Consider the following 17,099-nt stretch of genomic DNA (forward strand, 5'->3'; position numbering starts at 1 on the left):
AGGCCCTATCCATGCTATACTAGCCCAGTTGGTGGCAGAATGGTAGATCGAGTCAGCAGTCATGTCAAGGTTTTTTTTTTTTTTTTCCTGTTGTAAGAAGTTTTGGTCAGTGTTATGATAGTCAGTGATTGCTGCTCAACAGTTTAGGTCCCAATCCCCACAAGAAATACTGAATCATGTTTCAAGAATAGCACTTAGCTCAGTCCAGGAAACATTTCCTACTTCCAAAAATTCATATAAATGCGTCTGTAATGTGAACTTTACAGGGATCATTCAGAGGACACACTCTCACAGATTTAGGATGCCTCATAAAAGCGCTACAAAATCTGGGTGCAGTTTTGGATACTGCCAACAGTCCAGTATTGTCCTCCGTCAATGAAGTGTCCTTGTTCAACATGTGGCAGTGGCCTGTGCCAACAAACATCTCCGTCAATCAAGGCTTAGGAGAAGAGGGCTGGTATATTTCCTCTCATAGCTGTCACAGTCTTTGGTTTCAGCATGATGGTCATGTTTTGACTTTGCTAAATGGACCACGGATCACTTGTACTTAGTGGAGAGTTCAAATATTGAAAAAAGTTGGTAAAGTGACACCAGAGGCCAACAAAGTAAAAATAAACACTGAGCACTTTAAAAAAAACAACAAAAAAAAAAAAAAGGGTGAAATCTATTAGGCAATCCAACAGGGGAATGGAAAGGGAATTCCATTCCAGCCTTCAGAAGCTCCTTTTTTTATGAATTTCACACTAAATTTAATAAATTCAGCCTTTGTAGGCAATTATTAACTGAACATTTTTCAACAAGTGCTGGATGAAACAAGGACGCTGAGGGACCAGTGGAGACCAGTAGAAACTGCAACAACTAAACTAGTTTCATGCTAAATGGGTTTCAGATCCAAGGGATAGTTAGTAGAATGGATCCTATCGGTCACTACTTGTGTTCTTTCAGTCATTTGTGAGCAATAACCATTTCAGTTTCAATGTACGTAACACCCTTTTTATAGTAGATGTTTGGGGTTTTTTTATTATTGGTGCTGCAAAGCAGTGAAAATGCTTCTGCCCCTTTAAAAAAAAATGCAGGATTTTAATCAGCAAGCTGAGATGGACAGCTGTGCATACAAAGCGTCTGACTTTAACATCAGATGCATCGTGCTTCAATCAAACTTGGCGCTGATGTTTTCCCTCCCATAAAAACAAACAACTGTATGTACAACTTAAAGAAACCGGTTATTAAACTATTATGAATAATGTATTTTGTCATTTCAGGCATGAGAACTTGATAGGTTTTAAGATGTGATGACATGCCAAGTTGTTACTTTTCCTGGCTGTTACCAGATTATGCAACAGTACAGTTGACTCATCTGTTGCCATCATTTGGCAGATACAGCTTATAAAATATGCAACACTCCCATCCTCGCTGACTCAAGCCATCATAACATGATTAAAAGTTGGAAACAAAATCACCCACACGCTACAAAAAAAAAAAAAAAAAGTTTTCAATAAAAGTATTAAAATATCGGTCATGGTATCAATCTTATGTTTTTATTTGTTTGTTTTTCACACTTTGTTTCTCTCAACGTGTTACTGTGAGCTGCCCCAAAACATCTTATTCCTAAAAGTCTAAAGTTCTCATCTCTCTCTTTCTCCTTCTCTGCGCAGCTTCCTTCAGTGGGATCCGTCCTTCTGTCCGTGTCACTGATTTCAGAGGCAGACCCTTTTATTCAGTCGAAGCGACAGCGACAACACACAAGACTTGACAGTGACTGATGACTCGCTGTCAACTCACTGCCTTAACCAAGGACAGAGTTAAGGCTTTCTCTGCTCTCCCTCTACGAGCACGCGCTCTCAGAATAATTAGTGTATCAGCGGCATTTGAGGAAAAAAGGGAGAAAATCAAATGTGTAGTCACCCAACCGCTTTCACAACAATGTTCAGCAATGACCTTAAACTGCGGCAAAGGGCTGCAAGTCCTCACTTTGCAAACTGACGGATTTGTCTTGCCAGCAAGCGAGCCAAACACAGGGAACACTACGCAAATGCATAAAGACTAGGGCAGTGGGAAAACTGTCAAAACAAATCCTGCAAGTAAGCTGCAGAATCTATGTTTGCAGATCAATGTTTAATTTAATGTCTGCCATTGTTGTTCCTGTACAATCCGTGCCTTGTACCCACTGTGAATCGATCTTGTCAGTAAAACCCACACAGGCAGGTTATGAAGCCTCCTCCATTCTGCAGTTAGAAAGGTTTCCCAAAAAGTTGTGTAATGAGTTGCTAAACAATTTTGTTTTATAATGCAAAGAGTGACGGAAAGATGGATCTAAGATGATATGTAGGACTTATAAAGTATGTGAGTAACATCCTTTATAAGTACTCCCTTCAGGATGTTTATATGACTGAACAATTGATTTACATGACATGTAAAGCCAATATCACCTATACCCCTCGTTACCACACCTCTGAGATGCAGCTTACGAATGTAAATATGATGGTTGATATGATTTTTTTTATAATTCTACCTTTCAGTGCACCGTTCCTTACCTGTGTTGGTCTCGGGATGAGGTGTGAGGTTAATCTCGTCGGCTACTGTTAAAGGAAGGGAGGGAAGAGAGAAGGAATACAAACATTTGGGGTTCAGTTAGTGCCAATGACATTCCACATGCAACATAAAGGTAGTGCTGCAAACATCAGAATGGGCTTCATCTCAATTAGGATCGGAAGTCATGCGAGACCAGGGGGTGGGGTCGGAGGGGGGGGAGATGGGAAATGAAAAGTGGGTTTGAGGATAGCAATCAGACTTGTTGTGATATCAACATGGCACACAGCGGCAATCTGGTCGGGAAGATTAGATATGATTATAGAGAGTGCGAGCAGAGAGACTGTTGCAGCCAAAGCAATCAGCGACTGTTCGAAGCCACTTCAAGGTGAATCAAAAAAGTGAAGTTCTTGACTTTGGCGAGAGATGCCGAGTGCGTTTTCGTACCAAGAGGCAAGGGGGTGGAATATATTTAAATATGAGGTACATGAGGAGCATGCAAGGATGTGCACTCAAGGTTAAAGGAAAGCCGGTTAAACTAGTTAACTGGGTGTACTGAATTTATCAAATGACCTTTAAACACTGATTTTACCCAAGAAGTTTCAGGAGCCGGGGATGCAACTTTTCCTTAACCAACAAACCAAACAATGGGTACAGCACTCATGGTGTATATGCTTTTACTAATTTGCCCAAATTTTCTTTTATTATTAGGAGTAACAGGTCCCCGTGGATTATTTGCTTTGCATTTATATATCAGTGGGAAATAAACTTAATATTTCTAAACTTTAACATATCAAAATTGAATTTCTTAATAAGTACAAGTTGGATCTTAAAGACATCGACTCTGTTTTAAGATGCATTTAAGATGTTAAAATCTATATGAATATGAAAGAGGAAACCGTATGAATAACTCAAGAGAGTGTATAAAGGTAAGCAGGTATTATCATACCGCCTGGAAAATCTTTGACTTCTTAAGTATAACTTGAATGATGGAAGGAAGTAGGAAGTTTTTAAACACCCTACCTAAATCCATGCTCTTGGACTTGCGGGTCTTGATGATTTCAAGTTGGGAGGCATCTCCAAATTGCTTGGTGCGCTTCTCCGACATGCTCTGGCGTCCAAAACCTTCCCGCTGGAAAGCACCATCTGCATGATTTTCATCTGGATTCACAAAGCTGGAAGGAGAGCACGACAAGTAAGATGAGATGGACTCGAGCTCACACACGGAAATCACCACAAACAATTATATGGCCACAATCAGTTCAACAGCATAAATGACTCCAAAAACACTTTACAAAGGTCATCGCAACTTCTTTATAAAAGGGATTTAAAATCAAGGTAAATAAAAGACATTCTACAGGCAGAAGAGAAAGAAAAACAGCAAGAAGAAAAGCTGAACATAGTGGAAGTAAAGAAATTCAAAGGCATTCAAAAAACCTGTCCTCTTTGAACTCAGCGCCTTCAAAGTAGGAAAAACAAGGCTGAACATGAAATGAAGGGCAAGAAAAAAAAATGATGGGAGCTGAGCAACTGGAAGTAGTGGAATATGGATTGGGGGAAATATGAGAAAAAAGGCAAGAAAGTTATTGAAGAGAGCAGAACTGGGAAAACTAAAATAAGAAAAAAAACTGCAGAACTGAGAGGACAGGAGGAGCGACGACAGGGGCCATCGAGTTTTCTGGATTGAAGAAAGTAAAGGAGTAGCTAAAGGCGGCAGAAAAATGACAGCGGAAGAAAACCAAAACGTGCACAAAACAAAAACATCTGACACTGACACACTGATAGAGTCTCAACAGACAGACGTGTCCTTATCACTGCGGCAGAAAAGGGCTCCTCGACATCAGGCTGAGAGGACAGTAGGAAAAAAAGGAAAGTGGCTGCCCCAGGAATCACTGCTTACAATCAAAGAGCAATCAGGTGGGGGAGACCCACAATAAACAACCTGCACGCATGCCAAAAAGCCACAACGGTGAAACCCTGACAGAAGAAGTAAATAACATTGATTATTACTTCTCAAGGTGCGAGATATGCTAGACTGCAAGCGAACTGTTAGTGCTTGAAGCTGATATGTGAAAACAGGGAAAATGAGCAATCATGAGGATTTAAGTGACTCTGACGAAGGCCGGACTGTGACCACTAGTCAGAAGCGCAACCAGTGAACAGGTGAGTGTTAGAGGTGCCCGAGGCTCAGCTGCAGAATAAACTGCTGAAGACTTTAAAGTGGACATATCATGCTTTTAAATCCTTCCTTTTCATATGTAAATCTTACACTTGTGGTCTGTATAAAGTAGAACTGCAATGCTTTGGTCTGAATTCCTCATTATTGTAGCTCCACAGACCCCTCGTTTACACCTGTTCTGAGGCACGTCTTACAGCAGCTCGTTTTGGTGCGGTCGCTTTAAATTTCAAGCCCCGCCCCTTTTCAGGTCGAAGAGTGTTCCACTCCACCCCGTTCGGCCATTTTTGTAGTTTGATAGCAGCGATACGATTATTTACTGGCAAAGAAACCTTTTATTCCCAAGTTTATTAAAGATGCCAACAACGGAAGACTTCCAGCCTTACGTGTTCGAGCCGGAGCAGGTGATTGAAGACAACGAACCTGCAGAACCACGCCTTCAAATGAATGCATCGCAACAGTGTGTTATTACTGTATTTACACCCATACCAACTACCTATAATATGGAACATAGTTTAACTATAGTGTCCATACGTTGGAAACTACTATTTAACACCCACAAAAGGAAACTCATACTCACTGTACTCAATTAAAGATGTGCAATAATTTGATTAAGTATATTTTATCTGGACTACAAAATTGCTGCGAGAAAAAAAAAAAAAGGCGGATTCACGAAATTGGCTAGCCAGAAGTCCATGAGCCTGTTTAGCAGTTCCATAGCGAATACTGTGATGCAATAGACAAGAAAAAACTGAACAGACTGAAAAATATGACCCAAAAAGAATATAAAGATATCTACGCAGCACCGGGAGAGAATAAATGTATATTTTCTGCACTCCTACACACTCAAAGTACACAAAAAATGTATTTAAGGGCTAAAAAAAAGTGGATTTTGCATGATATGTCCTCTTTAATGCTGACTAAAGTGGGAAGGTGTCAGTATACAGTATATTGGAGCCCTTACAACGGGCACATCAGAAATGGACCGTGAAGTAATGGGAGTAAGTAATCTGGTCTAATAAATGATGTTTTCTTTATTATTTGGTGCATTGCTCATCTCAGGCAGAGATGGCAATGGGGTGCGCTATGAGAAGAGGGCAAGCTGACGTGCTCTGGGCAATAATGCAAACTTTTCAGGAACAGTTGCAGGAACGTGGGTTTAGAGTGGAGTTGCCCTCCAAATGCACCAGATTGAACTTACAGGGTTTATACGACCTCCTGGTGTGACAGGTGTTGTGAGGTCTTGTGAAGCCATAAAAACTAACATGTTGGGGGAGAAGTCTTCCTTCAGAGAACTCTTTTTCCTTTATTATTTTCACATATTATACGCTGTTTGGTTAGATTTAAGCAACAACAGTGTAAACCACTTCTTCCACAGCCTGTCGGGCTCAAAGCGTAGAAGCCAAACGTCTCACATGTGTCCAGCAACACAGAAGCCACACTCAACCTGGTGGAAATGTAAAGCTATCAGAAGGTGAAAAAATAAAATATTAACCACAAACAATTATTTACACTTTGCCTACCCGTCATTCTGATTGGGCAGCTCTTTGGCCCACGGTGAAGTCGCATCAGCTGCGAAACCGACATCATCGTGAGAGCTCGAGGACGACTGGTCAGAAAGGTGGGGTGGGAGGAGCGGCGGCCGGTCATCCTCTATGATCACAGTATCATCCTGCGGCATGTTGACGGTTGGTGAGAGTTGATAGTTTCCTGGAGGGAATAAGATTATTATTTTTCATTATTCTAATGTTGTCATTGCTGCATTTTGTGTATTTTGGTCCTTCTTCTGTGTTCCCAACTTCAACAGAAGCCTTGTACCTCTCACATTCTTATGTTAGTCCTCGAGAAAAAGCGGCTATTTTCAACTCCCCAGAGCACAGCGTTACAATCTTACAGCTTGATGTGACAACTTTGTAAAAGTAAAGCAGACTTTTGGTTTTATTTCTCATGATTTTCTGCTGCATGTATGAAGAATAATATGGTTTATTGGCATATTTCCAATTAAAGTCTTGCTTCTTCTTACAGTCCAGTAAGGTGTGTGCGATAAATATGCATCTCAATGATGAATCACTACTCAGCCACGGTGTACTGCACAAAAACAAGAATGTCCAATGCATATTTACATAAGCATAAATCAGGAGTTATTACCAGAGAGAACATTTGAGCCATACTTCCTACCAGGCAGTTTTCCTTTATATATATATATATATATATATATATATCAATGTGAAGACCCTGCAAGTGGACACATTGCTCACCAGTGATTTCCAAATAATCAGGATTTTACTGAAATAATTCAGATATGGAAAACACCACACACAACTTATTTTGAGTCCAAGGTGGAGAAATGTGAAAAACAATATCTCTCTCTCTCTCTCACACACACACACACACACACACACACACACACACACACACACACACACACACACACACACACACACACACACACACACACACGCAGACTGATCAGCTGAACTGAGAAACGCCCTCGGGAATTTATTTCTTTGTGACAGAAGACAACTAATATAAAGCACGAGACTGCAATTACATTTTAATTGGCCGGCTACAACAAAATACAATAAAATACAAGGTAACGTTTGAAAGCACAAAACATATTTTGAAGTTTAAAAGCAGAGTGAAACTGCTCCTGGCTAATCAGCTTAGACCAAGAGGAGCCTGGCAGCAGGCACAATGGTGTTCCTATGTCAAAACACTATCATTAATTCAAGCTGTGCCCTCACAAATAAAGATAAAATAAAAAGTCGCTTTCTCAGCCTCTGAAAAGCACAGCTTAAAAACTCATTGATATGCAGCACATGACTTTGTCTTTAATCTGTATTTTGAAACTGGCATCAAAAAGGGCATCTTCAATGCTTCATAAAAGCCTTGTGTACTGAGCTTAGTGAGAAGTTTGTTTGTCTTTAGAAAAGCCAGAGACCAGGAGGTCTAAGCCAGGCCTGCTGTTTGCTTCTCTTAACTAAACACCAAGGGGACCGCAGGGCTGCTATGTTGCTTCATCCAGCTAGCATGGGTGAATGACCTGATGTAGAGGAGGAAACAAAGGAGTGATGAGGAGGATTGAGTGTGTTAGGGTGTGCAAATGTATGTGTAGAGGTTAATTTAAAAGTCTTTGGTAAATGTTCAGTTACATTTTATTTATGTGAACCGAATCATGCACAATATACTTTTTAATCCTATTTTGGAAATGTAATATGGTACTTGAGGTTGTGCCACACAAAGCACCATTCAGAGTGAAGAAAAAAAATGCAGTCTTCCTAATGAAATGTTTTTGTCTGCAGTAGAAGTCATATTTTGGTTTAAGTAAACAAAGCAGCAACCTCTGAGGCTGCAAAATGAACCTCACACAGGGGAGCCAAGAACTATAGTTCCCACTGGCAGAGTCGAGCTCCACAGACTCATGTGTTAAAATCACCAACAGCTGTAAAAAGCACGTTTACCACCTGGATATGCCCTATAGCTGATAGGTGAAGGGAGGTCAGGTTTTCAGTAGCGTTAGCTGGATAACTCAGAAAATTCAGAATGGTTTTTGATGAACATTCCTGGAGTTGTTAGGGGTGGTACAAGTAGATTTTTTTTATATATCTATATATATCTCTGTGCGTGTGTGTGTGTGTGTGTGTGTGTGTGTGTGTGTGTGTATTCTTACACAGTGTGAATGTGTTGGGCTGCATCTGCAGAAGTGTGCAAGTGCGTGCCCTTAACCTTCTGTGAGCAACTACAACTGTTTTAGTGGTTTCAGTGTGTGTCTTTGCCCTCCTTTCAGGCGCCTCCTGCTGTGTATGTTTGTTATTCACTGTGAATCTGGGAGTCCGGGTGGGTCTCCGAGCACAGCGTGGCCACTTCTTTCTCTCAGACCACATCCACACACACATTTTATACAAACGTCTGCACACATGTGCATTCGCAGAACCACTTAATCCCATTTCCCTAAGCAGTCCAATGCGCAACACGGAGAATCCCATCAATGTCACAGTTTGAATCACTGCAGTACAATCAACTGGCAGCTACTGAGTAGAAAACCAATGAATCTGTCAACTCAGGTGCCTGGTTAAAGGAGGAAAAAAGCTTCTTTGTTTTAGTGCCAGCACCCGAGGGCAGTCGTCGGCCAGCAACAATGGCTCTGCCATGTGGACGGAGCATACACCCAAGATCACCTGAGAATCCAACCAATAAACACACATTATTGTTCCCAACGGCTGTAATAATTTTAGACAGAGCTGGAGTGGAACAATAGGTAGCATTTCATTTGAGAGTCGCCGGTATTATTAGATGTTTTTGTATACAAATACTAAATACTTTAAGGCAAAAGGGGGGGCACAGAACTGGCAAGTGGGAAAGAGGGGGTACAAAAGACTTTCTAAATGAAAGTGGAAGTTGCAAAAGGTGAGAATAACATGGGGTGAAAGACATGTGGAACATTTTTCCCCCCTTTTCATTTTGTCTTGTCTCAGTGTATTTGCATAATTAGTAAGGAGGTTATTGCCAGGAGGGCTGGGCCTTGAAAGCTATTGGCCTGAAGGAATAATTAAGCTGCTCTCTTATCCCTGGCATCTTCATCGAGTGAGTACGCACAGGCCAAAATTCAAGCTGATCTGTTCTGAGCGAAGTTCTCTTCTAAGAAAGCCTAATGCATGATTTATGTTTAGTGGCACTCTCACAATGCAAGAACCGACTTATTCCAAGCAACTGTGAAAGACCCCTTAGCACTCTCACACACACACACACACACACAATTTTATTTATCCAAAGAAGGTTTGCTGAGTATGCAAAGCTCCGCTTTGTGTTCAGATGTGTTCCCATCTGGGACCTGCTGCTAGTCTTCAACCGATAGCTTCTGAGCAGCAGCTCAGAGCCGTGCATCTGCTTTTTCCAGACCCTTCCAGTGTATTCGCACCAGTCATAACACAGCTGCTTATGTTGGCCAATCACCACATTTCTGTTAATTCACACAAGTACAAAGGGTGACAAGTTAGCTTGCACAATCATCAGGCGTTCAAGAACGTGTGTGATAAAAGTTATACATCCAGCAGCTGGTCCATCATTATAAACGCAAACACTGGCCGGAGCACTAGTCCAACTCCCAGACGTGCACTTTAAAAGTGGTGGTTGACCCAAATTACACACAAAGACACCACAATTGTTCCTCTATTTTGTAGTGGTGTGAGGCCATGCAGCAGAAAGTTTGGGTGGTTTTGCCCATGTTTGGACATTTTCTTGGAGATCTTCTTCTTTCACTCAAATATAGTGTCAAAAAACCTTTATAAATCTCTCTGTAACACAAACATTAGATTTTAACCAGCACTCCTTTCATTAAAGAAACTTTTCCAATCCAAACAAGAAGGCCTTCTGTGAGTTCTGCAGAACTGACCTTCTAAATTCAAGCCATGATCAAACCCTGGCACTCACTGTGGTAAACCTGGTCTGAGGGCCAAAACACTCATTTTGTAAGCAGACAAAAATACAGGGAAAAATTAGATATGGAACGAGTTTTATTAGAAACTTTAGAAGCATGGATGAAAATTCAGGTGTGAATCTGAATCGTTTTGGGTTTGGCTGCAGACCTGCGTAACAGAGGGCTATCGGACTTGGTAAGGGTCCGCCATCCGATCCTCATTTATAATCGCCAGCACAGCCTCTATTCTTCTGGAAAGACGAACAAAGATGCAGACAACACGTACAATCTCAGACAAAGATTCACACGGGACTAATATTACCACAGAACTGCCTTTTTTGGCAAAATATGGTGGGTAATTTTTACTTTGCAGATTACAGTCTTGGGAAATTTTCACAGGATTGAGATCACAGATAACTTTGCAATTATTACAAATTACTAGATGTAATAATAGCCCCATGCGACGAGGGCTAAAGTTCAAACTGAATAAGTCCTTTCAATTTAATTCAAAGCTCTATTATAAATGAGGTACTGTCCCCATCAAATCTAATTTTTTAAGATAGACTTAGATAAGACGGTTGAGCCATCACAGTGCAGTTACAGACAGCACAAAACACATGTGTAAAACACCTTTAAAGGAAAGCTAAGGAAAGCAGAGTCCACCAGCTTAAAGTTTGAGATTGCTGGCCTTTATCCTCTTTGCCTAGTCCACAGCAACAAAATAAACAAGAGTTCATATAAGGATTTAATCCTCCCCCTACCTCTCCCAATCTTCACAAAACCACAAAGCAATGTTCCAAAAAGCCCCAACTGATTATCTGTAGTCATTCAAGTACATGGGAAAAAAAAAATCATTTTATAAACCACTTGATTTTAGAACCACGTGTCACAATATTTTATTTGATATATTGGGGTTTAAAAATCCACTGGGGTGATTACAGTAGGCGTTTAATAAGCAGGGAAAAGAGTCACATGTCTCTGATAGATAATAATTATAAAGTGTGCAGCCCTCATTGGCCAGCCTTGGAGGTTTCAACCATTTGATGTCCCATCCTGGTGAAGCTGGATTAAAATATCTGAACAGGGCACTCTGGCTGCTTTCACATCCAAATTTCTCTGCATAGCCGAGCCAATTCAGAGCGAAGTTACAAAAACGAGGCACGTGACAGAGGATCACAAAGCACATACTGCAACTGTTGGGAGACACATAATGTGTGTGTGTGTGTTTTTTTTTTTAAATCCTGACAGGGCACAAGCTGCATGCCACCAAACATTGTGGTAGCGCTGCAGTGAGGTCATTTAGTTCAAGTTGAGCCTCACCGGCTTTTGTGAAATCCTTCCCCTTCTTGTAAAGGTTATGAGTTGATACGGCTCCACATTTTGGAGACTATTTAATCATATTTATGGGAGGCTGAGAATAGAAAACTAGATATCAATAACAACTTCCTATATTTTTAAAACTAACGTGTCACTCTGGTGACTAACTCAGAACCCATCAGCTACTTTACTCTGGACATGATTGCTTACCTGCAAGCAAAGCATGCTCACATATGATTAACATGTCACAGAAAACTTCTGTATATTCATCTATTTATAGACATATCTCTTATGATACCTACCCAAGGATACAAAAGGCAAAAGACTGACTAAAAAGTGTTGATTCACATTTTTTTTTTTTCCTTTTTTGTCTTTTTCTCCAAATCCTTTCAATGGCCCTCAAAATCATGTACAAAAATCAATGGAACCCCAGATTCAGACATCAGTTTGTCTGGCCGTAAAGTGACAGCGATCTCATTTGCCACTGTTGAGCAGAGAGCTGCCGTATCTCCCGTAAATCTGCCTCGTGCTTTCACTCCCGACCCTGTACGCTCATTATGAGTGCTTGCTGTTTGTTAAGCATGGATGAACGCAGCCACTGTGGCAGCATGGTGGAGCTTCACCTATTAGCACCTTCTCTGTCACTCATAGCTTACACTTTTGTTTATGCTAACGGCGCCAATGTCAACCAATTTGCATAAATGGAAAACACTTTCAGATTATGTTGCATTGATTAACATGGCTGAGTTGGTTAGAGTTTTTTTTTTTTTTTTTTAAATAAGTTAAACTCTACCAAATCTTCTGTTTAATTTACATTTACAGTACTTTCTGTATCTTTTTTCTTTTTGTTTGGACTGGCTTGCGATGATTCAGCAGAAGAAAAATTGAGAAACAACTGCAAAGGACAAAACGTAGGAAGACAGTTGGGTCATTCTGTTCTTTCTTGAAATTAAAACAGGCGAGCTATGCGGTTTTTCCATCTGGTGTACAGAAGTCTATCTTTGACATTAACAAACGTAACCACCCATCCATCAATCACTCAAGTGCTACACAAATGCAGTCTCGCACAGATGTGCACAAAGCTCTTACACACAGAAACAAATATGCTTGCTAATCTCTTGAAGACACACACACACACACACACACACACACACACACACACACACACACACACACACACACACACAGTTGTTTTCAAACCAACTCAGCTTGTTTGAGCAATAGGTTTTTTAGAAACAGAGAAACACACAGGTATGAAATCCAACACACCTGTACAGAGATGTGCTTTCCGAACACACACAAGCAACAAAATGTCGAGGGGACACTTGTCCATCTGTCTCTTGCTGCCTGACATTTTCATGTTACTTCATGTTTTCTACTGTGTAACTGGTTAGAATTTTAAACATCATTAACGGGAGGAGCAGGTGATCCAATCGCACCTCAGAACGACCAGAAACGTCAACAAGGGAGGAAGTGTTGTAATCAGAAGCCACTGAGTGAGAACAAAAAGCCAAAATTAATAAGCTACTCACCTATTGTGCGTGGCAGCATGCCTTGCCGAGGCATCAGGTTGTCATCGAGGCCCTCGAGGCCACCGTACAGCGAATGGGAGATTCTGCGCTCGTGGTCATCGAGGGAGGTGTTCAAAGTCTGCTGGGGTCCCAGCGGGCTCCCTGGTGTCTCCTGAGTGAACGGGAAGCTGATGTTAGACTTAATGTTGCAGTTTCTCGAACTCTGTTCTTCTATATTCAACTACCTGAGAGATTAATTCTGTCCCTGATTTAACCAAACGAACCACTTGAAAGTGCTTTTATAAAGGTTAATAAAGAACAAATAATCCTTTGTAATGGGGACAGAGTGAAGTACTACACGTTAAGCGTTACTCAAGCGAGGCTGAAGGGAGCTAGCATTGCTAACATTTGTTCAGTAGTAATGGCTGGACATAGGGGTGGCGATCCATGCTAATGCTGCCAATGTGGTAACAAGGATAAATGAGCATGGATTTCCAATAGGTTGTTGAACCACAGGCTGTTACCGAGCTGCCAACCCCCCCCCCCCCCACTCCCACTGGGGAAGATTAGCTTTCTACCATGTTGACATTTCCCTTAAGACCCATGCTGACAGTTTCTTGCTGGACAAATAGACCCTTTGCTTGCCCTGTTACCCTTACGGGTCATCCCATCTCAAATCATTTTCTGCTCGACCGTCTCTGATTAGCATAAAAATGTTACAGTCCAAAGTTTGAACACATAATGAGTGCTGTGAAATTTAAACTTCATAAATCTGAGGAAATGTTTGAATATGAATATCTCAAAAAACTATTAAAGATAAACGGCTAAAAAATGTTGCAGGTCTTTCTTACTATCAAAATGAATCAGGATCAATTTGGGACATCAGAAAGTGTTTGAGTATTGACTCGTTAAATAAAAGAGTTCAAGCAGTCCTGTAAAGTCTAATATTTGAGCACACGCTAATGCAACCTCTGAATGGTACATAGTTGTATTTCAAAATAATGCAAAAATAATGCGCGTAGAATACTTTTCAACAAGACGTTCATAGACACAGAAATTTTAAAATGCTAGTTTCATTTCACGAGAAATCTCGTAAGGCCAATGCCCACATGGCACAATCAGGGAAACAACCTTCCAAAATTAAAAAGCAAAACAAAAAACACTTTTTTTTGGGTTATAATTAGAGTACCATCTGGAAAGTCCAGAATTTTGTACTATTTTGGATTAGACCATCTGCTGATGATAACTTGTCGTATTTGCTGAATCCAGTGTAAATTATTTATTTTTGTGAATAAGAATTTTGTGTTGAATTTTGTGCTTTATTTTGCAGCTTTGTGATATTCAGCTATGTACCATTCAGAAAACGTCACTAGCGTCAAGTTTTTTTTATTAGTGTGTGCTCAAATATGGGACTTTCTGGGAGTCCTGGACTTTTTTTATTCAGTCATTTAACTAGCCAATACTCAGACATTTTTTATTTATTTATTTTTTTAACCCAAGTGGGTCTACAGATCATTTTTCAAAAAAACAAAATATCGGAAATGGATGAGAAGATAACCCACCATGTTGATTTGAGATGGAATGACTAATGCACACATGTACGACCTGAGAAGGTGTGTGCGCATGTGTGTGTCTTTGCCTCATCTGTTGTCTGTTGGATATTAATTTGTGTTCAGTACTCAGTTGTATTCAGTACGGTTTCTGCATTTCTTACTGAATGTGGTGACAGCTCCAAAGACAACTATGTTAAATGTCACTGCATATCAGTAAATCACACCGTCAAACTTGAGTCAATACTGGGGCCAAATGACTCCAATCAATGACTGTAACTAGCTAGGCTGGGATTTGAGTTTGACTGAAGGCCTTTGCCCAGTGATTGCTTTCACTCCAGTGAATGGTTGTGTTGTTGTAATAAATGTTGAACAGAGGGGGATGTAACAAATAACTTGAGTTTATGAGAGAATACACATGTTAGGATGCTGGCAGAAGAGTGCACTGTAATGAGGTAGACTGCAGAATAGAAGGCTCTTTGTGCAAAACTAGAAACATATTCACATCATGAATCACAGATAACCTTTAGATCATCAATGAAGCTATTTTTTCTTTCTTCCCAACATTTCACAGGATGTTGCGGATTCACTGGGGTCAAATACACAAGGCAAGTCTGTATATCTAATAAAAACCCTTGCAGTAGCCCTGAATGCAATGTGAATGCAACCCTGCAGTTGAAACTTTCTAATAAATGCACTTAAGCAAAAATACAGCACGAGCATGTGAAATGTAGTGTAATACAGTAAGCGTAGACTGGAAATAATGCAGCAAAATCCAAGAACCTAAAATTTGTACTCTTGTGGAGAACTTGAGTAAATTAACAAGATATAAACACTGCAACCCTTAAGCAAGGCACTATAACAGCTCCTGTAGAAAACTAAAACAGGCATAGCCATTTCCTCTTTAAATAACTGCTCCTGTGGGAAAAATGGAAGGACGCCAATAAAAGTTCCTACTAGTTTTACTACCATCACATCTTGATTTTGTTGGATGCCTTTCTTGCACTACAAATGGAGAAAGTCACAAATTAAACAGTTTAAACAGTTTGAGTGATGGCAAACATAACTAATCAAAACTTCACACGGATAAAACAAATGTACCACGGAGACCAACTAATTTCAAAGGTCGCCATATGGTGCTGTGACTGCTGGCATGCAGCTGCTCTTGACTTTAAATGAGGTAGTTAATGAATTGGGCGACTGAGGGGCCGGGGTGAAATGCCTCGGTAATAGCCGATGGGATTCACCATACTGAGGGCACATGGACAAATCACACCGCAGCTCATTGCATATTCAGGCTGATAATTGAACTCCTGGAAGGTCTCGATCCCTCCGGGTGCCAGCGGTGATGTGGAAGTTAGCTGCTTCGAGTTCACGGCGTTTCTGCGGACGGGGGAAGGAACGGAAGTGATGGGGCTCGTGATTAATGCAAAAGCAAACATTTGAGATTGATATCAGATTGACTGTAAGGAGCGGGGACATGGGAAGGAAAGTAAATAGAGGTTTATTTGATCCCATATGTCAGTAAATGTCAAATGAGTTATAGCTCTTATCCTATAGTAATTGGGTATTATTAGATTTTAAATAATATTTGATTGACAGCTGGTTATGAGGTGTTAATCTATACTGAGCCTATGGGGCTTCAGCTCGGAGCAGCCTCTTTGAGTACAAGTGAATTAAATTGTTGTTTTCCTCCTCTTGTTTTCTCAGCGTCATGGACACTATTTTTATAAATAACCAGACACTCGGACAGCCTCAGGCCATGCCTCCAGCTCTGCATGTGAAGCAAAGATTGACGAGGCTCCCAGTGCTCGAATTTTATTCATCCACCACGGTCTCTGAGAAGTCTCACTGCCTCGACATGTCGACAATATGCGCGCGTGTGCATTCACACAGGATGTCTTGGCAAACGGACGCACAGAAATATCCCTGAAAATAAATGCATACATGCATAAGCTGGATGTACAAAAGCACAAACTGCACACTTCACCACACATATATACAGGGGCTGATAAAACAAGACGTGCGCTCGCGCACGCACACACACACACGACACACCTCCAGGCTTAGCCTCTGCTTTCAATTACCAGGCGGACCGAGGGGAAATCAAAACTTTGACACACCAGGTTGGAAAAGGAGAGCAGAGAAGCCAGGCAGTGCCAGAGGCGTACATGTGCACACGGACGTGCGCGCCCATTTACAGACACACAGCGGTGGTGCACACATTCAGCCTCAGCTTTCAAGCAGGCGACAGGCCAAGGTGTACAGAGAATGTAAAAACATGACATTGAGGGGAGGAGAAAAGTTGTGCAGTTCGGTTCGCAGCCGTGTTTCTTTCCTCCACCTGCCTCAGAGGAGGTGGGAGTGAATGTGAGGGGTTGGTAAAATGCTATGACCTGACTACTTACTTTTATTTTATAAAAAAAAAATTAATTGATGCTCATAAGGGTATTTCCCAGCGGTTTGCTTTGGGTAGTTATACATCTATCACAGAAAGGACCCCATTGAAATCAGGCCTAATAATTTAAGTGGCTGCATTTAGGAACAGCATTCGTTCACTTTTTTAAACAGGAGAAAAGAAAAACACACAAACTGTGATT

The 17,099-nt window shown here is 40.9% G+C and overlaps 1 protein-coding gene across 5 annotated transcripts in view; it reads right to left on the reverse strand.

Moving 5' to 3' along the window:
* Positions 1-17,099, reverse strand: part of pard3ab (par-3 family cell polarity regulator alpha, b) — a 188,165-nt gene that overhangs the window by 15,073 nt on the left and 155,993 nt on the right. For all 5 annotated transcript variants that reach the window (XM_030751153.1, XM_030751152.1, XM_030751151.1 and 2 more), the window contains 4 exons: positions 12,971-13,121; positions 6,229-6,415; positions 3,553-3,704; positions 2,535-2,579 (listed from right to left, as the gene is read on the reverse strand). In XM_030751153.1, the coding sequence (XP_030607013.1) occupies positions 2,535-2,579; positions 3,553-3,704; positions 6,229-6,415; positions 12,971-13,121 (535 nt within the window). The remainder of the gene's footprint in view (positions 1-2,534; positions 2,580-3,552; positions 3,705-6,228; positions 6,416-12,970; positions 13,122-17,099) is intronic.

The sequence above is a fragment of the Archocentrus centrarchus genome, chromosome 17, assembly GCF_007364275.1.
Source record: "Archocentrus centrarchus isolate MPI-CPG fArcCen1 chromosome 17, fArcCen1, whole genome shotgun sequence".
NCBI classification, from domain to species: domain Eukaryota; kingdom Metazoa; phylum Chordata; class Actinopteri; order Cichliformes; family Cichlidae; genus Archocentrus; species Archocentrus centrarchus.